The 23,803-nt window shown below is 44.6% G+C and overlaps 1 protein-coding gene across 2 annotated transcripts in view; it reads left to right on the top strand.

Moving 5' to 3' along the window:
- Positions 1-13,793: 13,793 nt before the first annotated feature.
- The window catches only part of ADCY6 (adenylate cyclase 6), a 357,827-nt gene continuing 347,817 nt past the window's right edge, over positions 13,794-23,803 (top strand). The window contains exon 1 of one of the 2 annotated variants that reach the window (XM_077483314.1): positions 13,794-13,990. Coding sequence is in view for 1 of the 2 variants with exons in the window: in XM_077483312.1 (XP_077339438.1) it covers positions 14,276-14,304 (29 nt within the window). In the remaining variant the exon portion in view is untranslated. Of the gene's footprint in view, positions 13,991-14,174; positions 14,305-23,803 lie in introns of those variants that run through there. The other variant, XM_077483312.1, reaches the window with a different exon arrangement.

Here is a 23,803-nt window from a genome sequence, read left to right as displayed (position 1 = left end):
AGTAATTAATGCTGCTCCAGCTGGGGGGGAAGAGTTAAAGCGGGAGTCCACCGGGACTCCGCGTTTTTTTTTTTTTTTTTAAAAGCCAGCAGCTACAAATACTGCAGTTGCTGACTTTTAAAATAGTGACACTTACCTGTCCAGCGCGCCCGCGATGTCGGCACCCGAAGCCGATCTCTAGATCGACACTCGAGTGCTGCCGCCGCCATCTTGGGTATGGGAATCAGGAAATGGAGCCTTTCGGCTTCATTTCCCGGTTCCCTACTGCGCATGCGCGAGCCGCGCTGCGCAATGAGGACGGTCCCCGCTGCCTCTGGGATCTGTGTGTTTCCCAGCAGGCAGCGGGGCACTTGCGGAAGGGGGGCGGGCACTTGCGGAAAGGGGCGTAATGTACGCCCCTTTCCGCAGAGAGCTAGCCCGGAAGTGGGTGCAGTTACCTGGATTATCCAGGTAACTGCACCCCCCTCCCCCCTGAAAGGTGCCAATTGTGGCGCCGGAGGGGGGGAGGAATCCGATGAGCGGAAGGTCCATTTTAGGGTGGACCTCCGCTTTAACTTGTTTCCTGGGTCTCTCTTGGTGTGCATCTGTGGGGCTCTGCTCCCCTCCCTGTGCACATAAATTCAGGAGGAAGGCTTTGCTTAGAGAGACCAGCCACATGGGAAGAAGAAAGCCTGACAGCTGAAGATGTAACCCAATCTCACTGCATCACCCTGCAGAGGTGTGTCTGGGGCCATTGAACCCTGCAGTCCCAGCAGCACACAGCCTGCTGCATGGGAAGGAAAGACACAGATAGCCAGCAAGGTGTGAGAGAGAGCTTCTGTCCTGATTCCAGGAAATCTGCTACAAACCAGTGTCCTGGAGCCTTCCACATGCAGGGGGCTTGCTGGGACTTGCAGTCACCACTGAAGATACCAACCAGGGACTCTGCTGAGAATGGACTCTTTTTTTGTGCAGGAATGCTGGGGCAGCCACAAGCCTGTAGTTAGGGATGTTAGGAAAGGACTGCACTGTTGAACAGTTATCTTGTGACTCCCATCATGCTGCATACTCAAGTAAAGCTTTTGAAACTTTGCCTCTGCCTTGTTTGAAGGTACTAAAAGAATGCAAGAAACCAGGACATATAGTCTGCAGCTCCGGTCACTAGCACAATGGGGAAAGCATCAGTATATAGAGTTAAAACAGTGTGAAGATACAGTGGTTACCAAGGGTAACGAAGGTTTGGTAAGCAGCCTGTTGTTAAATGTGTTAATGTGACAGGTGAAATAGCCACTTGCAAAGATGTTGTCGGCACTCTTTCTGCAGCAACAGGAGCTGATCTGCAATGCCGGGGGACCTCAGCCTGTGCACAGGTAAAGGAAGAGTTAAAGCAGGGTTCCACCCTAAAGTGGAACTTCCGCTCATCGGAACCCTCAGGGGTCACAGTTGACACCTTTCGGGGGGGGGGGGGGTTGCAGATACCTGTCTAAGACAGGTATTTGCACCCACTTCCGGGAGTCTATGCCTCTTCCTGTCCCGCCGCGCTGTCTGCTGGGACACACACGGGTCCCAATGACAGCGTGGACCATTCCTATTGCGCTGTGCGACTTGTGCATGCACAGTAGGGAACCGGGAAGTAAAGCCGCAATGCTTCACTTCTTGATTTCCTCACCTAGAATGGCGGAGGCAGCAGCTGAGAGCCGAGCGATCGATCGGCCTCGGCTGCCGACATTGCTGGATCCTGGAACAGGTGAGTGTCCATTTATTAAAAGTCAGCAGCTGCAGTATTTGTAGCTGCTGGCTTTTAATAATTTTTTTTACAGTGAAATCCCTCTTTAATTAAGTGGAGACCAGTTCATTTGATGCTCAGCACAAGTAAAGGTACCCCCTGTGCCAGGCAAGTGACTCTGTTCTAGGTGCTTTGCATCGCCCACTCCTACAAACACTTTTACGCAGTTGTATATGCAGTGGTAAAAATGTGAGCTTTAACACGTATGTGCCACACATATATCACTAACAAACAGTGGTCAACGGGTCCTGATCATTTGACCACTGTGACAGTAAATATCGGTGGTCACATGATTGCCGATCTTTCCTGCCCATGGTCCTTCAGAACTTTTCAAAGGTGGAAAGGGCTTAATTCTTAATGACTGTTTGATGGAAATTTTCCGGCGCCAGGGCAGTTTTGCACTAGCATGAAAAAGGAGTCTCGCAGAACTACTGGTCAAGTTCTATCTGCTGATCAAAACTGGTTTATTATTACTCGATGAACAAGAATTATTAATGATAAATAGTATTGCTTGAATGTTGCAGCAGTCCTCATAGCAGCAACATTATACAGCACTGAGGGACCTCACTAGTGATTTATATTTAAAGTGTAAAAAATACTATATAAAGCCTAATCCCTGTCTTTAAAAAAACAGCATAGGGTTCCCCTTGACAACCCCTATTTAGGTATTCATCTAAGTTTTTTGCCTTGCAAGGTGATCCTTTTTCCAATATTGGATCACAAGGGTCTCTTCCCTACCTCTGGTGCCCCATGAAGCAGGTAGATGTGATTTGGGGGGACTTATGGTTTAATGTGAAAGCCCTTTTTATATTAAGTGGGTGTCCAGATACCTGCTACCCTCCCAGGGGAATGAGTACAGGGGTACATTAGTACTCCTTACCCATTCTTACAAAGAGTAAAAAGTAAATAAACATGTCCACACAGTAAAAAAAGCCCTTTAACTACAGATGTAGCACCCTCCTAGGTAGGTGCTAGAAGAGAGTATACAGTAGTTTTTGGGTCTTTCTGCTTACCGGGAAGGTTGCCAGGTAAATTAAGATGCTCTCTGCCTACCAGGGAGCAGGGATCCATTGATAGGGTCTGCTCATGGTGCTCAGGTGCTGCTCATGTTGTATGAGTGTTTCACTCTGGTCCAATAGGATGGGGCATATTGGACAGTGAGAGGAAACCTGACAAATGAGAGCACAGGCATAGTTACAACCCTGGCCATTAGCAGAGGAAAGTGCCTCAGTGCATGCTGGGTGACTGTATATATGTTAAGGGCACATGTGCTTGGGGGCTTCGGCTGGAGAATGGGGTCCTGGAGGGAGGGGCTGGCTGCCCCTCCTCTGCACAGGCTGCCATCCAGCCTCAGGTGGGTGACTAATATAGCCGGAAATAATTCCACATCCATCATATTGTCCATCATATGGCCTAACAATGTAATCCATGTCAATCGCAGTGTAAATCTGGTGTCAATCAAGATAAATCATTGCATCAATGTGTCCTAATAGTAAATTAAAGATCCATGACTGCGCTAGTGTAAACTGACAGCTGTGTTTCCCGGGTGACACGATTGGCCAAAATTTACAGATTGGGTCAGCAATGGGAGACCCCATATTTTTGTATTGTGACTGGTTCCTTTTAAAGTTTCCTAGAATTGAAAAGGTAATTGGTAGAAAAGGTGCAATCAGGTCACACTCACAACAGCTCTATTAACACACAAATTGTGCTCTGCTAAACCTTCCAAATTCTTTCTAAAAAGAGGGTAGGGTTGGGATATATAGAAAGCTTATCAGAGAGGGATCAGTAGGGACTGGGACACATTTTGTACACAGATTATTTCTTTTTTTTCCATAAAGGAGGATGGGCAGCAAAGGTAAAACGTTTATTGCCTTATTTACTGTCTGTTGACTGCCCATCATGTATTTAATTACCTTTAGGCCATCCATGGACTTAAAGTGTTATTAAACCCAGGACCCTGCATTCACTATATCTGGTCTCTCACAGTACACATGTAGCACTAACCCCCGAAGGAGCTGCTGGTTATTTTTGGGCTTACTGTTACCTTCCGTTCTCCTTGTAGCATGTCTAGGAGATGTCCCTTGGTAGATGGCCCAGTAACTTGAGACTGACAATAGATCCACTTGAATGGATTTTATTTGTAAAACTCAAACCATTGAACAGTCTTTCAACTTGGGATCAGAGGGTTGGAAAGGAAAGTTCAGGTACTCTTAGTGTCAAAGTCAGAAAAAACGTTGAAGAACTTGTTTACTTTGACGGCATCCAGAGAATAGCCATTCGCAACCAGATGATCACTCAGGAACAAGCCGCTGCCACAGACGTTGTTGTAGAAACATACAAAATAATGTCTCTGCCACAGACGTTGTTGTAGAACCCGTAGGAAAACTAAGCTTGAGAACACTTGTGGGATACCTGGATCTCTCAGCCTACTTTGCGATATCCACAAGACCAGATTCTCTTGGTTACTTCAGCCCTTCCAGGCTCTTGCTAGGAAAGCCAACCCATATGTGGTGTTCTTCTGAAGAGTCCAGCCCTGGAATGCTGGAAGTACACTGGGTCTCTCCCGAACTGGAGACGGAACCCAACCACCTCAGAATCCTTCCTTAGTGTCCTTGCCTCAGGCTAGCCAGCCCCGAGACATTAAAGGTGGGTGGATCCACACCTCAGACCATAGCCTTCCTGGGGGCTGATCAGGAGGACCAGGACCATGAAGTCAGCACATCATTCTGGACCGGAACCCCAAACCACGTGTCCTCCGCATCTTAAATACCCTCTCCCAGAAAGCACAGCGAGAGCACCACTCCCACTGGATGGGCTCCGAGAGAGTAATTTAAGCACCTGACCAGACCATAGTTCCATGCCTGCCAGAAGAGACAGTGCCCCCTGTGGCCAGGCTGAACATCTCACAGTCCAGTCAGACTAATGCTGAGGCCCAATTTAGATAATTATACCCAAACCAAACTGCAGTTTAGGCAACTTTAACTTTAGAAAAACGCATAGCGCGTGCTCTTCAGGAGCCGCCGCTACACACAGAACATGGAAATGCAATTATTTTAGTAAATAAAAACAGCTACATACCTTTTGTCATCAGCAGTCTATAGCAGTCTTTTGACTTCTATCAGTGTCTGGTTAAAGCTTGTAGGAGGAGTTTTCATACTGCACTGGTTGTCCTATCAGGATGCAGGACTCTTGACCCTCTGTCTGGACAGTGCTGATTGACCCTGTGCTGATCACATGCACTCTCCCAAGAAAAAAAAAACAACTCACTAGCAATACACACTAAGCTGAGTATGTGCTGACTGACTCCACTAACTCTGTCTTATACGGACATGTTTTGGGGGCAATGCAAGAAGGGGAGGATCTGTGCATACAGGATCAAACAGCCTTTTTACACAATGTAGAGGATTAACTCCTTAGGTTTCACAGTGAGTATAACAGGCATGCTTTACTGCATATACAGACTGATTTTACTGTTGTGGATTTAGTAATACTTTAAGAAAGTAGTTGGAGTTGTAGGTATGATCCAAAAACCCCAAATTAGCAATACATATAAATATATGTGTATAAAAAAAAGTTATATACTTTGGTGCCCTGGTGCTGCATATAGCCACCATAGGCATGAATGGGTAATGGTATCTAGCTATTGTATGTGCCAATACTTGTTTAGAGTGGTGCATGTGCACATACAGAATGTGCCAAATGCAGGTAGTGTGCATTTGGGATATTATGTCTATGCGCAGCACTTTACACAAGTAGCAGTGCATAGGCTTAGGAAGACATCCCAAGTCTCCTGTGAGGTGCGGGAGCCTCCCGCATTTTGGGGCGGCTCCCGGACACCTGCAAGTGGTACATGATATCCCAGCTGCGTGGCTGATCCTGGATGGTCCCCTGTTTCACAGTCGGGGATGATCAGTGCAGCAGGAGGGACAGCTGTGAACACCGATCTCCCTGTATAGCTGACATCTGCTTCTCCTTCTCTCCCTCCCGCGGCTTTTGGCTAAAAAGCTATACAGGGAGATCAGTGATCACAGTTGTCCATCCTGCTGCACCGATCATCCCCGACTGTTCCCTGTATCCTCCTCCTCCAGCCCCTCTCCATGTCCTTCTGTCCCCCTACTTCTCCGGCTTCCTGTCCTCCTCCTCTGCCCACCCCCCCCCTCGACCCCCACAGCCGGCTTCCCTACTCTCCTCTCCTGCCGGCTGTGGGGATCTGTCAGGATGGCGAGCGGAGGAAGGGACCGGTCATTTACCGGCCCCTGCCTTTTCTGATTTGGACACAGTGAGCTAGATCTCTCCCGTGTCCTATGAAAACTGAGCAGAGTAACCTGTGTTACTCTGCTCAGTTTATGAAGGGACAGGAGCCGCTGTCTCCTGTCCATTCATCTTCAATGCTGAGAGTGGGACTGGGGAATCTCTGTCCTCACCCTCGTTCTCTGTCTCAAAGGGGAGATGTCAGTGGTCTGTTTAGACTCCCGATATCTCACGAAAGCCCCCTTAACAAGGTTGATTAAAAAAAAAAATACCAAAAAAATATCAAAAAATTAAATTGTAAAAAAAATTAAAATTATAAAATAAAAAACTACTGACACCACCATCTGCTCTACCAACCCTGTCCCACATCCCCCCCCCCCCCCCCCAAAAAAAAAAGCATAACCAGAAATGTAATTGTAAAAAAAATATATGTAAAAGTAAAAACTACTGACACCATCCACTGCCCTACTGACACCATAACGCCACATATTCCCCACCCCTTCCACAGAAGCACCGTGAAAAGATATTTTAAAAAAGAATTGAAAGAAAATAATACACAACAAAATTGTAATAAATAATAGAGAAAATAATAAAAACAAAAAACTACTGACACACTGCTCCACTAGCCTCAGCCCCAATCATTGTGAAAAACAATTAAAAAAAATTAATTGTCCAAAAAAATTATAAAAATGAAGAACTAGTGACACAATACTACACTGCTCTACTGACACCATCCTGCACATACCACTCACCGCTGTACACTCCCCACTCCTCACATGTACATTATACCCACCTACACAAACTCCGCACTCCTCTCCTGCACAAACTACCCACCCCCATACACTGCTCAGGCTTGTTTGCATGGACCACGTGAAGAGCCCGCCAGGAAGTCGGCGCAGCGCTGCGCTAATCACAGGGAGTGAGACATTGCCCAATCTCTGCAGCCACACATCGGGGAAATGTTTCACTGCCTCTGATTAGCGCAGCACTGCGCCGACTACCTGGCGGGCTCTTCACGTGGTCCATGCGAACACGCCTGAGATCACCCTTAGTGGGAACTAACTGCCTCTGTATACCTCCCACCTTTTTAAGATGAGGACAAGGGACACCTATTAGCAAAAGTGTCTAGGCATAGGACACATACCCTGCCACGCAATTTTTTGCACTATAAACAAAAAAAGAGCGACAATTTTGAAAAAAAAAAACAATATTTTTTTATTTTCTGCTATGAAACATACCCAATAAAAAAAAAATCTAATTTTTTCATCAATTTAGGCCAATATGTATTCTGCTACATATTTTTGGTAAAAAAAATAAACTATAAGCGTATATTGATTGGTTTGCGCAAAATTTATCCCATCTACAAAATAGGGAAAGGGTTTATGGCATTTTTATTATTTATTTATTTTTTTACTAGTAATGGCGGTAATTATTATTTTTTAGTGGGATTGCAACCCTGCATTGGACAGATCAGTCACCTGACATTGTTGACAGCTTTTTGGGAACTAGTGACATTGTTATAGTGATTAGTGCTACAAATATGCACTGACATTGTACTAATTGTACTAATGACACTGGCAGGGAACGGGTTAACATCAGAGGCAATCAAAGGGTTAAATGTGTTCCCTGAGTGTGTTTACTAACTGTATGGGGGATGGGCTGCATGGGATCACACAGATACTGCATAGCAGAAAGACAAGACCTCAGTGTAATCCCCTGTCAGAACAGAGATCTGCCTTGTTTACTTCGGCAGATCCCCGTTCTGTCTCTGCAGGGCCATCAAGTCCGCCGGACCAGCTGATTGGCTCCGCCACTGGCCACATAAGCTGGTGCACGAACCGCCATACCAGTATGACGATTTGTGCAGCCGAGCCACTTTGCAGCCATATAACAGCTGGTCGGCAAGTGGTTAAAGGAGAATTATTTAAAAAATAATAGTTAAAGCGGAGGTCCACCCTAAAATGGACCTTCCGCTCATCGGATTCCTCCCCCCCTCCAGCGCCACGATTGGCACCTTTCAGGGGGGAGGGGGGTGCAGTTACCTGGATAATCCAGGTAACTGCACCCACTTCCGGGCTAGCTCTCTGCGGAAAGGGGCGTACATTACGCCCCTTTCCGCAAGTGCCCGCCCCCTTCCGCAAGTGCCCCGCTGCCTGCTGGGAAACACACAGATCCCAGAGGCAGCGGGGACCGTCCTCATTGCGCAGCGCGGCTCGCGCATGCGCAGTAGGGAACCGGGAAATGAAGCCAAAAGGCTCCATTTCCTGATTCCCATACCCAAGATGGCGGCGGCAGCACTTGAGTGTCGATCTAGAGATCGGCTTCGGGTGCCGACATCGCGGGCGCGCTGGGCAGGTAAGTGTCACTATTTTAAAAGTCAGCAGCTGCAGTATTTGTAGCTGCTGACTTTAAAAAAAAAAAAAAACGCGGAGTCCCGGCGGACTCCCGCTTTAAATCTACAAGTGCTTTTTTTTTTATTATTACTTTTTTTACCACTACTATTCCTTTAAACAGTACTGGCTTTTAAAGTTTACAAATACAACAATCTAGAAATGGGATGAATGGTTTAGCACTGAGAAACACTTTCTGAAAGATAAATGGTGCATTTTGTATAGAACTACAGTAAAATCTTGGTTTGAGAGTAACTTGGTTTGAGAGCGTTTTGCAAGACAAACAAAATGTTCTAATCAATTTTGACTTGATATACAAGTAGTGTCATGTTACAACTGAGTATAAAAGTGAAGAGAGGTGCCTCTAAGGCCGCGTACACACGGGCGGACTGTTCGCCCAACTTTGTCCATCCAACAGTTTCGGCAAACAGTCCGCTCAAAATTAGCATGGACGGACATGGCCACACACGACGAACGAACAGTTTGCTGAAACCGTGCGCGATGACGTGAACGGCACGTACGACGGGACGAAAAATACGACGTCCTATACACTGCATTAAAGCTTTCGGCGTGAAAATCCTTTCTGAGCATGCGCGCAACTTTGTTTGACGAACAAGCCTACACATGAGCGGACTGTTCGCTGAAACAAGGTTTCAGCGGACAGTTTTTCGGAAATTCCGAAAAACCTTGTCCGTCCAACTGTCCGCTGAAACTGTCCGCTGAAAGCCCACACACGAGCGGACTGTCCGCCCAAACACTGTTCAGCGGACAAAGTTGGGCGAACAGTCCGCCCGTGTGTACGCGGCCTTAGTGTAGCAAACTAGCAATGTGGTTACATTTAATGAAGGTACAACATTTAGCAACATATTGCGCCACTCTTCTCTTGTATACTCTGTAGCTCCTGCTGGATTTCGCTTCTAATCCCCTTGTGGAGGCTTCCATTTGTGGATGGACATTTTATGGTTACAAAACCTCATTGCTATAATCTTTTTATATGGACAATAAACTGAAAGACCTATGACTAAATAGTTGTGGAACAAATCATTTGAGTTTCCATTATTTCTTATAGGGAAATTTGCTTTGATATACAGTATGAGTGCTTTGGATTACAAGCATGTTTCTGGAACAAATTATGATCGCAATCCAAGGTATTACTGTATATAGACTGACCAAAATGAGGAGGAAAGAGGAACAGAGGAACTTTCCTCCAAATCAGGGACAGTTGGGAGCTATGCCTCTGCTAATATTATACACTGTCACTGTACTAATGACATTGGCTGGTAAGGGATTAACATCTAGGGAAATCAAGGGGTAAATATGTACTGCTTTTTTCTACAGATTGATTTGTTCCTTTCCCCTGCTTTGCAGGGAAAAGAAACAAAGCGAATGTTTCCTCTGTACAGAGCCCTGTGTTGATTGTCAGCATAGGACTCTGCGCTGTGATTGGACGCAGCCGATCAGCAGGTCCCAGCCATGAATCATTGGCTGGGATCTGCTGTCAGACTCCCGCTGTGTCACAGCACCGGGGAGTAGGCAGGTGGCGCGCCTGCAACTGCTGTGCCTGTAGGAGCAGCCCTATTGCAGGATATGTACTGCGCAGGTCGGCAAGTGCTTAAAGCGGGAGTCCGCCGGGACTCCGCGTTTTTTTTTTTTTTTTAAAGTCAGCAGCTACAAATACTGCAGCTGCTGACTTTTAAAATAGTGGCACTTACCTGTCCAGCGCGCCCGCGATGTCGGCACCCGAAGCCGATCTCTAGATCGACACTCGAGTGCTGCCGCCGCCATCTTGGGTATGGGAATCAGGAAATGGAGCCTTTCGGCTTCATTTCCCGGTTCCCTACTGCGCATGCGTGAGCCGCGCTGCGCAATGAGGACGGTCCCCGCTGCCTCTGGGATCTGTGTGTTTCCCAGCAGGCAGCGGGGCACTTGCGGAAGGGGGCGGGCACTTGCGGAAAGGGGCGTAATGTACGCCCCTTTCCGCAGAGAGCTAGCCCGGAAGTGGGTGCAGTTACCTGGATTATCCAGGTAACTGCACCCCCCTCCCCCCTGAAAGGTGCCAATTGTGGCGCCGGAGGGGGGGAGGAATCCGATGAGCGGAAGGTCCATTTTAGGGTGGACCTCCGCTTTAACATTTGATTTTGAAACAAATGAATTTTCCAGAACGAAAACAACATATGCTTCAGAAATGCGTTTGAGAAAAATACATCCTGCTCCTTCGATTTTTCTTTTCACTGTTAACAAAAACGAAGGTCGATTTGGATCCTGCTGCCCTCGGTGTCACCCGTGAGACCAGGAAGAGAGGAGAGCGGTGCTGCATCTGAATAACCAGAAAAAAGGAAAGGAAAAAATATTTTCTTTTGCTATGTTAATGTAATATTAGACTACTCTTGCTGTTGTTTATACTGCAAGTGTTTTGTCTGTTTTTTGACTATTTTTTTCTTTCCTTTTTTCTGGTTATTCAGCTAGTCCTATCAATAAGTACTGGCGGTTTTAGACAGCATTCATTCCCTGGTATTGAGTCCACTGTTTTTGTAAGTTGACTCTCTCTTTATTTGGTTCTCATATTTTATTTTGGAGACTTGTTCCTATTGTGATACTTAAACCAAATTTGATATACTTTATTACCTTTTTTTTAGTCCGTTCTTGAATGCCTCCTATGGTCCCCTTTAGCACATAGTTCTCTGGACGCAGATAGACACCTGTGACTCTTTAGTGATTTGACCAATATTTCAAGAAATAAAGGTAAGGATTGTTGCCCCAATAATAGACATGCACATGTATATTTTAAAGTTGTGATGTAAAAAAAAAAAATGGAAGAATTATGTATGTGATATATGGTCATAAATGAATTGTTGATGTAATCATTATATGTATATGTTCTCTCAATAGAAGGCTTGTACCTCTGGGTAGGCCAGCATCCCCTGAAGAAGCCTGAAATATGGGCGAAACATGTTGGGAATTCCATCTTTTAATGCTTTGTCCCTGAAATCTTGTTGATTTGTACTTTCCAATTGTTATGTTTTAACTATTTTAAAAAAAAATTCCCTAAAATAAAACATTTCTTATATATCATAGTTGTTACTATTTTCCAATCAATTTGCACCTTAAAAATCCCATTCCCTCCTTCTATTCTACATTTCTCCAAATGCCTACCTCCCATGAATGCTCTACTACATATCTGAAACCCTAACGCCTTGTCCACACACAATTGACCAAAGCTTTGCCCAAATCCCTGTCAAACACAAAATACATATGTTTACCTTTATCTTAATTGCTAAACCTTTGTTAGATGTATTCAAATTCTTAACCACCATATATCAAAATGACGGCGGCAAAGTGGTTTCAATATCCTGAGCAGACATCTTTAGGATATTAAGCCGCTGCGCACCCCCAGGGGCACGCATCGATGTGATCGTTGTTGCGTTGTGTTAGTCTGACACACCGCAACTCCGATCTAGGTAAAGAGTCTCTGATGGAGACTCTTTACCACATGATCAGCCGTGTCCAATCACAGCTGATCATGAAGTAAACAGAAAGAGCCGGTGATTGGCTTTTCCTCACTCGCGTCTGTCAGACACAAGTAGAGGAGAACTGAGGCTGCTCCTCTGACAGGGGGGTCTATGCTGATCGATTATCAGCGCAGCCCCCCCCCCAAGGATGCCCACACTGGACCACCAGGGATACCACCAGGGATGCCCACCACCAGGTATGCCACCCTAGACCACCAGGGATGCCAATCAGTGCCCACAATGGATGCCAATCAGTAACCACAATGGGCATAGCTGATTGGCAGGCATTATTGTTTGGCACTTTCTTTTTTGGCATCCATCAGTACCATATGTTACAGTACATCAGTGCCATCTATCAGTGGCCATCCATGCCACCTATCAGTGCCCATCCATGCTGCCTATCCGTGCCCATCTGTGCCGCCTATCCGTGCCCATCTGTGCTGCCTATCCGTGCCCATCTGTGCCATCTATCCATGCCCATCCACGCCGCTTATCAGTGTCCATCCGTGCCGCATATCAGTGCCACCTATCAGTGCCCCATATTGGTGCCCATCATCAGTACCCATCAGTGCAGACCCATCAGTGGCTATCAGTGAAGGAGAAAACATACTTATTTACAAAGTTTTGTAACTGAAACAAAAAAATAACATTCTCAAGATTTGCGGTCTTTTTTTATTTGTTTATCAGAAAATAAAAATTCCAGAGTTGATCAAATACCACCAAAAGAAAGCTCTATTTGTGGGAACAAAATGATAAAAATTTAGTTTGGGTACAGCGTTGTACGACCACGCAATTGTCATTCAAAGTAAGACTAAAAGCTGAAAATTGGTCTGGGCAGGAAGGTGTATAAGTGCCCAGTATTGAAGTGGTTAAAGTGGAGTTTCACCCAAAAATTTAACTTCTGCTTTAAGGGAGGTGACCTCCTGACATGCTACATCTGGAATGTCATTTTTTTGGGGGGGGAGCGGATACCCTTTTTTTAGAGGGTTCCAGCTGCCACTTCCTCCCGGCACACCGCGGCACCAGAAGGAAGATCATCTCTCCCCCCCTCCCTCTTGGCAATCATCTAGGACACGTCACAGGTCCGTGATGATTGGCCGGCCAGTCACAGCACGGCTCGTGCGGGCACCCTCAGTTGACAATGCCGGCGCCGCAGAGAGGAGGGGGAGACGAGCGGGGCTTCGTTCCCTCGCATCGTTGGACCCTGGGACAGGTAAGTGTCCCATTATTAAAAGTCAGCGGCTGCAGTATTTGTAGCTGCTGACATTTAATTATTATCATTTTTTTAAGCAGAACTCTGCTCTTCTGTATACCTTCTATTGATACGATAACCTGCTTATCACATGACTACTCATATGTTGATCAACTGGTCGACTTTGTACTTTTATTACTCTGTATAACTTACAATAAAATTGAGTTACAAAAAAAAAAAAAAATTTTTCAAAATTGTCGCTCTTTTTTTGTTTATAGCGCAAAAAATAAAAAAGCCGATCAAATACCACCAAAACAAAGCTCTATTTGTGGGGAAAAGGCACATCAATTTTGTTTGGGTGCATCGTCGCACGACTGCGGTCATTTGGTGCCTTATCTGCATTAAATCACCTCAGAACCTGTGTAATTCATGTGTGTCCTGGATCAAAGGGATGAGCTGGAAGTTCATGAAGGGGAGGGGGGGGGGGTAAATCTTCCAGAGGTGAAGTGGTTAAGGTGCCCATAGACCATAAAACACTCTCGGGGTGTCTGTAACTTTGAGAAGTATAAAGTCCTGTGACCAGGCGCACCCCGAATCCTATCACCCCCCCATGGTCGGAATGTTTTATTGATAGTGGACAAGTCACCCCCCCCCGCACACACACAGCGCGTTCACGACGATCCCAGGCCAGGGCTGCGCATGCGCACCGGTGAGAGTCCGGGGAGGCAGCGGGCGTGCTCGTCAGTGAGCCGGGGATACCGGGGATAGCAAGTTGTTTAGTTGTGTCACACCTGGGCGGAGGGCGGATATGAGCGGGACCGGGAGGTGACGGAGAGGAGACAACAAGTGTGGAGAGCCGGAGGTGAAGAGTGAGCCCCAGGTTAGTGGAAGAAGGGGGGTGTCACCTTGTGTTGTAGTGTCACCTGAGAGGAGGAGAGTCCCCCCTCCCCGTCTATGTATATGTGGGGGGTGCGGTGTGTCCCCCCCATGTGTGTGCTGTCTTCTCTCCTCCCTCCTGTCACTCTCTCCCCTCCCTCTCCTCTCTTCCCTCTCTCCTCTCTTCCCTCTCTCCTCTCCCGTGTGTCTGGAGCAGGCTGGCTGTGCGGATCTTCCTCTGGGACAGAGGGATGAGGGGGGGCTGCTCTCTGCTGCCTGGCTGCCTGGGATGGTGGGGGCGGATTGCGGGGGTGTAAGGTAGGTTATCGGGAGAGGATTGCGGAGGTTTTTTTCCCTTTGGAGGGGGGGGGGCAATGCAGAAGAAGGGCCAAGCTGTGTGGGAATGTGCTGGAGGCAAGCCATTGGAGATCCTGAGAGATGGTGGGGACTTGGTGACCCCGGATCTATGGGGGATCAGTGTGTGTCTATGGACTTGTTCCTCATCTAGGAGAGGTGTGATCCGGACACTTCCTGTGTGTGTGTGTGCGCTGGATGGGATCCTTTGCCTGCTGCACCTATCCTAGCACTTCCAGCTGTCACCCTGCAGACACTGATGGGGCTGCCTCTGCTGGGCCTTGCTGGCTGCTTGTGAGATCCTGCTGGAGCTGGGTGATCTGGGCTGGTTGCATGTGTCTATTGATCTGTGTTGATCATGGATGGGCCTTGGTGTCTTGCAGCAATGGGATTCCTCCTGATCTCACTCTGATTGCTCTCCCTGTATGTTGTCCTTGCCGATTCCATCACAGCAGATGCGTAAGTGCCCTCCAGCTTGGATGGGAGAGGCGTCATTTGTGTTATAGATCATCTGTTCGCTCCCCACCACAAACCGGTGATATGTCCAATTCATCCTCAATCCGCGCCCCCCCCCCCCCTTTTTTTTTTTTTTGCCTAGCTGATTGTTGTGGCTTACTGTACATCCTAGATGTCTTATCCCTAATGTCTTTAAATGAAACCCGCAGAGATGTCTTATGGTTTACAATAGAATTGCTTAACTGGTTTATGAATGGGCATGTAAGCAGTGCTGGCCTGCCATGGTTGCCATGGTACCCAAATGCTGCAAAATGTTCTAGCCAAACACTTGTACATGTTGAGGTCCAGGCTAGAGAGAAACGATCGTAGGTGAATCTCTCCAGCTTCGGTCTAAATGCTTGAAACGGGCAATGTATTGGTCATTAGAAATGCATGCATTTAAAGGCATTCAGATAATGCACACCCATGTACAATAAATGTTGCTTATGCTTAGGGCTTAGCTACATTAATCAGGCAATCACTTTTCACGATTAATGATTAAACCATAAAGTCTAAAGCCCCATAACACATGGGCCAAATGCTGGCCGACTTTGGCTGGTTCCATAAAAACTGGCTGACATTCGGTCCGTGTGTCTGGCACCCTGTCCAACAGAAGCTGGCTGAGCATTAACCACTTCAGCATCGGAAGATTTGGCTGCTCAATGACCAGGCTATTTTTTTGCGATATGGCACTGCGTCGCTTTAACTGACAATTGCGTGGTCGTGCGACGCTGTACCAAAACAAAATTGATGTCCTTTTTTTTTTTTTTTTTTTTTCCCCCACAAATAGAGCTTTCTTTTGTTGGTATTTGATCACCTTTGCATTATTATTTTTTTTTGCGCTATAAACAAAAGAGCAACAATTTTGAAAAACACTTTTTAACTTTTTGCTATAATAAATATCCAACAATTATTATTTTTTTATTTAAAACTGATTTTTTTTTTCTCGGTTTAGGCCAAAATGTATTCTTCTCCATATTTTTGGTAAAAGAAAATGCATTAATCTTAGTATATTGATTGGTTTGCGCAAAAGTTATAGCGTCTACAAAATAGGGGCAAGATTTATGGCATTTTTTATTTATTTTTTACTAGTAATGGCGTTGATCTGCGATTTTTATTGGGATATTGCAGACAAATTTGGACACTTTTGACACATTTTGGGACCATTGACAATTATACATTGATTGGTGCTATAAAAATGCACCGATTACTGTATAAATCTCACTGGTAGGGTAGGGGTTAACACTAGGGGTGATCAAGGGGTTAACTGTGTTCCCTCACTGTGTTCTAACTGTAGGGGGGATGGGACTGTTTAGGAGGAGAGAGAGATCTATGTTCATACTTAGTATGAACACACAATCTGTCTCTACTCCCCTGAAAGTACCGGGATTTGTATGTTTACATACACAGATCCCATTTCTCGCTCTGTCACGAGTGATCGCATCGGCTCTGGGCACACGCTACGGGCACGCTCCCCTAGTGGCCAAAAGGAAAAGTGACGTAAGGTAGCGTCGATTTGTCCAGCCGAACCAACTGAGCATGCTGGTAAAACCAGCAGCTGACTGGTTCCCGATCAGCACTTAGCCAGTGGCGGAGAGCGCTGATCGGAGTGTTCAGAACATAACAGTTCAGCGAGGGAAATCTTTAAGGATGAATACAGGTGTGTTCACAAGTCCACGTGCCCGCCAGGAAGCTGACACTCCACAGCATTAATCTGCACTGATCGGGAAATGTCTCACTGCCTGTGATTAGCACAGAGTCTACGCTTCCTGGTGGGCATGGGCACGTGGATTTGTGAACACGCCTGACTGAGCTCATCCTTATTCGTTAGTACAGCGGCTCCGACTGGAGCTGACAGGTTTTTTTTTTTTCCATTCAACCCACTGGGTTGAACAGAAAAAAAAAACACATAGTGTGTACTAGGCTTAAAACCGTGCTCGGAACTAAACCCTCCTATCCTTTTTGGCCAAGGAAACTGCCATCTCAGCTTCTGTTTGATCTGCAATTGCCATGGTTCTGCACATGTGACCAGTTATTTGATGGTCTGACAGTTTGGTTGGGAGCACAAGCAAACATGACAGTTGGCAATCCTGGCATTATGGGATTATATCTGTTTTTTTAAAACCATTAAATCGATTTGTTCACTTCTGCTTTCAATGATGGCCATTGCTGCTAGTTGGGGCATAGAAATTTGATGACAGAAGAGAGCTTGAATGCTAAAACTGGACATGAACATAAGACAATTGGCACCAGTCCTGCCGTTTTGCCCAGTAAGTTTGTACAAGTAGGTACAGCTGATAAGCGGCTTCTCGGGGGTGACTGGACACAGTTAAAACCTTTGCTTGATTTCCCCCCCCTAACTTCCTGCATAGACTTAAATATATAAACGATTGGGGGATGTGAGTATTCATTTGCATGTTGCCAAAAATACCTTTTTCCAACTGTCAGAGGTGGTGTGGCTGTCATCTGAGGGCTCTGGTCAGCTTAGGTGCAAGGGTACTTGGGCATTTATTTGCTTCTGACATCACATTGGGAAGCATTTTTGATGGATTTGGAAAGCAGTGTATGAATTTTGAATTGGATCGTATTGAGTGACGTACACTTGATTTTATTGTTGCTCTTTCCATGCATTGCATTGTTTTGCTTTTATCCCTGCATACAAGTCAGTGTGAAAACATGTCAAACCATATTTCTGCATTTGAGTTGCCTCTCAGGCCCGTGTATACTAGCCCATAGCCTAGGCAGACCTCCTCTCGGTATCTTGTATGTCATAATGGAATACTGCAGTTTAGTAAAACAATGTTGGTAAAAAAAAATGAAACTGATTCTAACTTTGCTTTTTATTATGAATTTGCGTGCGTTGGTAAACGTTTCCAATGGATAATGCATACATGTTCTGGATGAAAAGGAAAAATACTGTTTTTTTTTTTTTTTTTCTCTGTATAATTTGTTAATATACATGTTTATTGGTGTGCACACTAAAGTATAACTAAAGACAAGCTTTTTCTTTTAGTTTTGGAAAGCGCAGAGAGGGATTATAACATTGTTATTGCGATCTCTGCGATTTGTCTTGGTGACTGTTCTCATGCAGAGTAATAGTGAAATAAAATCTCAAATTTAGAGTTTTCACCAATACAGAAATAATGGGAAAAAAGCCTCCAAAGGGGTCACTAGTTCTGTAGACACTGGTCACTTTGGAGGGATTTTCCCTTTCTTTCTGACTATGGGACAGGAAGTGAAGTCTCCTCAATGGGACACAGATGGCAAAAAAGAAAGTGACAGGAGTTGTAACCCTCCCCTTACTCTATCCAAAATGGGGGGGGAGCTTTGCATTAAGTTTTACTTTAAGTATACTATATATGCAGACTGTACTTTCTGCTTAATAGGGCTACATGGTAATTGTTTACTGTTCTTCTCTCTTCAGTTTAAGTCTGTGAGTCTGCTTGGGGTAATTTTATGAACTGACATGTTGATGTTGGTAGATAGCTGCACAGTGGGGATATTAACGAGTTCTCTTAAAAAGACAGCCAGCAGAAGGAGGCCCTACAGATCATTTTTATATACATTCACTATAAATGGGGCAGGCAAGCATGTACATTCCAAAGTCTCTTTGGAAATGACTTTCAGAAGTTACTTTGCAATCATTAGCTTAAAGTGCGTACGCATTGAAAATACAATATCCTGGTCCTTTAAGAACTGAGCCCTTGGTGTAGCAATTTAGTAGTGATCGTCACAAATATCTTCCAGCATGCTAGATAATTCTGGAACATTGCAATTAGTAAAAGAACATTTGGAAGGGACATGTTCACATTTAAAGGAAATCAAAAATGGGGCAAAGGCAGCCAGTCAGAGCTACTGTCTCCCACCAATCCCCTGATGGGAGGGACATGGAATCGGAAGGCTGGACTCCACTCCAACAAGTTGTCATGTCAGGACTTTTATGACTTTTTTTATAATTTTGAATGAATTTGAGGAGTGGGTGGTTAAGTGTGCCATAAGAGCTGGTTTACACAGGGGCGACTCGTCAGGTGACGCCTGACAAGTCGCGTGCAATGGAACCGTTCTAATCGGAGCGACTCAAGTTGCTCCGACTTAGAAAAAGGTTCCTGTACGACTTTTGGGACGACTTGAGGCGACTTGCATTGACTTCTATACAGAAGTCGTTTTGCAAGTCGCCGCAGTGGTCGCGTCCAGGTCGCCTGAGGCAGTCACGCTGTAAGTTGTGCTGCCTCAGTGTGAACCGGACCTAAGAATACTGTAGAAGTTGTCAGGGTTGTTTTCTTCAATGCAGCAGACTAAAGATTTGATAGTTACCGGTCTGTAAATGGTGTGTTCTGTGATAAAAATCTGTTGCTTTTGGCCACAGTATAGACCTATTTATTTATTTTCACTTACGGTACTGTTCTGTATTAAGTAGTGTATGTACATTAGAGCAGTGCCTCTCGACCATTGGGCCATGGCATCCCTCCTGCTGGGCCACAGCTTCCTGCTGTTTGAAGGGAGTGCCATTCAGAGATGGCAGAGTGACTGGGAGAATGGCAGTCGGGGCTCAGCATTCTCTTGAACTGGATGCAGTCCTTTCACCTGGCTCTCAGGCAGGAACTTTTTCCAGGGCTGCTCACACTCATGAAAGAGGGCCGGGTGATAGTAAATCTTCTTTATTCCTAGTGACACTGTCATGGCATTGGGGTGACTGTAAAGCAGATATGAGTGACCTAAGGCACTCCTGGCTGTAAAACTGCAAGTCTCGGTTTAATCTGCCAATAGAATCACAGTAGCTGGATCGTTTATACACTAATGCCATAATATAGCTAGACAATCCTACATAATGTTCGCTGATATCTGTATTATAGGATTTGTTCTATTCCCTTTGCTGTGGTGATTCGTGTGATATGGAGTTTTTTCACTTGAAGAAATAAAGGCACTTTTATTTATTTTTCATCTAATCCGGAGTGCGGCTGTCCAGAGTTCGTTTTTCATGTACTTTGTATAATAGGATTGCATCTGTGCTTTATAGAAATAAAAAAAGTATTATACATACTCTTTAATTGCATTTATGTGTGTGTGTTTTTTTTTTTTTTGTTTTTTTAATGGCAAGATTGGCTTCCTGTCCTTAGTTACAGATTGGGTACCGTATATAATTTACTGATCAGTAGCACTTGACTGTCATACAAGAGTATTTAACTATGCTGGACTGTTTGAAAGAATATTTTTATTCAATTATATGAAACCCGTAATGAATGACTTGGCAATTGGGGGGGAAAAAATTACAATAACAACTATACCAGACATCCATGTCAGAAAGAGGCATAGAGACAAGAGAGGTAAGAAGAGAGCCAGATTTGGGGAGAGAGAACCAGAGAGAAAACGCATGGGACAGTACAGAGTAGCTAATAATAAATAAATGAAACTGACACACAGTATATTTGGTCATAAATGGCCACGGTGTTTATTCAAGGGGTAACCCAAATTAGCTACATTCACATTAACTAAAAAATCAGCTTTCAGCATAGAATTAAATTTCAAAATTAACAAAATGATCCAATACCAGATCTCAATCACCATGTCCTTCCAGACTTATACTGGAAGACGAACCCCACCGGCCGAAGCCAATTGTGAAACAAAACGCTGAGGCCCCCCCAACACCATGGCTTTCTCTATCATATTCTGCAAACCTACATTGAAAATGTCCAGACCTATGTCCGACAAATGTACCAAGTCTGATCTATAGAGACCTGAGATAAAACCTTCCAACTCAACGTGGCGATAGGATAAGTTATTGGAAGAAACCAAAAAATTATGAATGGTCCTATTTAAGCGTCTACGAATCTTGTCTAGATAAAACAAATTGCTAGAGGGGGACCAAAGTAACCTAGGAATCATCTCAGAAAAAGCGATAATTGCGGATGGAAAAAGGACCTTAAACGAAAAGAGATCCTGTTTCATCTCACATAAAAGATTCCAAGTTTTAACTTTACCAATATCATTTGCCCCAGCGTGGATTATTAATAGATCCGGGCTGGGCCAAACATTATTTAAATAAATTAATTCATTTCTTACATCTTTCCAACGTAACCCCCTAACACCATGCCAAAAGATTTGCAAAGCATGAACCTTAAAACCCAAAGTCTTTTCGAAATTCCGTGTTTCGGCTCTTTTGTAGGCCCAATGAATAAATGAATGGCCTATAATCCAGACCTTGAACCTAGGAAAATCTGAAAAGAAACTTAATTAGTAACTAACTCAGGTCGAATGTAAGACTTATATCTAACACTGTCCCAACGACCCAACCTCTGAACCTCCTCAGAAGAAAAACCCATAGAGTTAGCAGCAGTGGCAGCCCCTATTCTGAAGGAGTGAGATGAGAAATAAAAGCCTGACAAACCAAGGGTTTTTAGACAAGAAGAAAGGACAGAAGAAAATTGATAACTAGTAAGAGGAGACAGGTCATTGTGAATAAAGAATGACCCGTGAAAGAAAGGTCTAAAGGCGATAAAATGTAAATTATTTTGGACCGGGCAGATAGGAATATACCCTGCCCGACCCAACTTAATCATGCGTCCCTTACCAACCTGATCGGTTTTTGATCTTCTGATGCATATAGTGATAGAATCTGAAGAAACAAACACATCACTATCTAACAGGATAGCGCATGAAGCCTTATTTGAGGCGGAAAACTCACCCAGCCGTAAAGCACCAAAAAATGCCAAAGAAAAAGCTGCGTTAAATAATAAAATTTCATAAGGGGAATAGCATACTGAAGGCAAAGTCTGAATTAATTTAACCAAAAGATCAATAGAAATGGGTCTCCTACCATCTCTAACCAAATGGGAACGCCTAAAACCTTTCAATACCTGACGTACTGTATAGAAAGAAGACAAGGCCGGAAGGTCAAATTTTAGAAAGAAGGAAACCCCGGCCAAAATTTTATGTATAGAAGCTGCACTAAGGTTAGAATGGATTAAAAAAGTAACAAAAGACAGAGCTGTGTAAGCATTACAACTGGCAATACTTAAATTGTATGTAGAGCAGAAACTATCCCATCTCGACCATGCTCGCAGATAGTCCTCCCATGTTCTCAGTGAAACGGAGTTCTTTAAATTGGTGGAGATTAATCCCAAATCAAGCCCCAGAGGAATTCCGGGCATTGGGAGCCAATTGGGTCTGCCTCCGGAGCCAATTCGTGGAACCTGGAAAACTGAAGACGAGATAACGAGTCTGCAATGCTATTGCTTACACCTGGTAAATGTTTAGCCTTAAGCCAAATATTATATTTCATACAATGGAGAACTAAGAAATGAAGCAATTTGATTACAAAATCAGACTTAGAAGATAAACAATTAATCGCGAATAGGACACCTTTATTATCCGTGTGAATTAAAACTCTCCGATTTTTAAACAAATCACACCAAATAACTACCGCCACCACTACTGGGAATAATTCTAACAAGACTAGGTTACGCGCAATGTCAGGAATCCTCCAAGATGTGTGCCACTTTGAAGCACACCAATGACCTGCCAGGAAGGCACCAAAGCCTATAGAACCTGAAGCGTCGGTAAAAAGGCCTAGTTCAAAATCGTCTATAAATTCTTTCTGCCATACCGTTGATCCATTAAAACCTAACAAGAACTCATCCCATACCTTTAAATCATCTTTAATGGCTTTTGACATGGTAACATGAGAAAAAGGATTTTTTAAATCCTTTTTGTAGCCCTAGCAAAACGGCGAGAAAAAATCCTAGCTACCGGAATTACTCTTGCAGCGAAAGCAAACAAGCCTAATAGAGATTGGACATCTTTAAGCAGAACTCTCCGTCTAGATAGAAAAGAGGATATTAGCGACCTAATCTTGAAAAGCTTTGATGGAGGCAATCTGAATTCCATGGCATTTGAATCAATGACAATCCCCAAAAATTCCAGACTAGTAGATGGAAACACTGTCTTCTCCTGGGCAAGGGGAATGCCAAAATTTTCACAAATATCAAAGAAGGCTGACAAAGAATTAGAGCAAACAGAACATTCAGGTGGACCTATGAAAAGAAAATCATCTAGATAATGAATATTACCAGCACCGGGATGCACCACAGACACTACCCATTGAAGAAAAGAAGAAAAAGCCTCAAAGTAAAAACAAGATAAGGAGAAGCCCATTGGCATACATTTATCAAAATAAAAATATCCGTTAAAATGAAAACCTAGAGAACTAAAGCCTTGCGGGTGTACTGGGAGTAAACGAAATGCAGACTTAATATCCGCCTTGGCCATTAATGAATTCCTTCCAAAATGCTCAAGGAGAACCAAGGCCTCATCGAAAGAAGCATACGTAACTGAAGCATCGAAATCAGCAACCTCATCATTAAGAGACTCGCCAGCAGGGTATGACAAATGATGTATTAGGCGAAAAGAGCCTGGCTCTTTTTTGGGAACTACGCCCAATGGAGAAATTTCTGAAGTTGGAGAAAGGGGGTGAGAAGAACGGACCCGCAATCCTGCCCTCTGTTAGTTCTTTCTCAATTTTAACCCTAACAACCTCTGGGTGTGAAAAGACCGAACGCAAATTGTCCACTAACTTACAACCAGACCCAGAAAAACCAGGGACTAAAAAACCATGCTTGAAGCCGCTATAAAGCAGCTCCGCCATCCTGGTGTTTGGATACATTTCTAGCCAAGGAAGCATGTTTGACAATTTCACCGTTGTCTGTGCCTTTTGAAAACCCATCCCTGGATTGAGGCTGACCTGACATGGCAGAGGCCTTTCGATAACATCTACAAGCCGGGTGTGACCCTGTACAATATGAGCACTCGTGTTTGTATCTACAGTTGGCCAGAAATCTGCATTGTCCTTCATTGAATGCAAAGCAGAAACCTTTGCGAAATGAATTATTAGTAGAGTTGGGTGCTTTGAATTGCACCTGCGGTTTTGGAGGCAACATCAGATTTAACCAAAGGCCAACGTCTTTCACACCCC

Source organism: Lithobates pipiens, unplaced genomic scaffold (genome assembly GCF_037356315.1).
Source record: "Lithobates pipiens isolate NorthernLeopardFrog02 unplaced genomic scaffold, aLitPip1_a1.2 Scaffold_16, whole genome shotgun sequence".
NCBI lineage: Eukaryota > Metazoa > Chordata > Amphibia > Anura > Ranidae > Lithobates > Lithobates pipiens.
The sequence above is the reverse complement of the archived record's forward strand: the minus strand, read 5'-3'. Positions and strand labels throughout refer to the sequence as shown.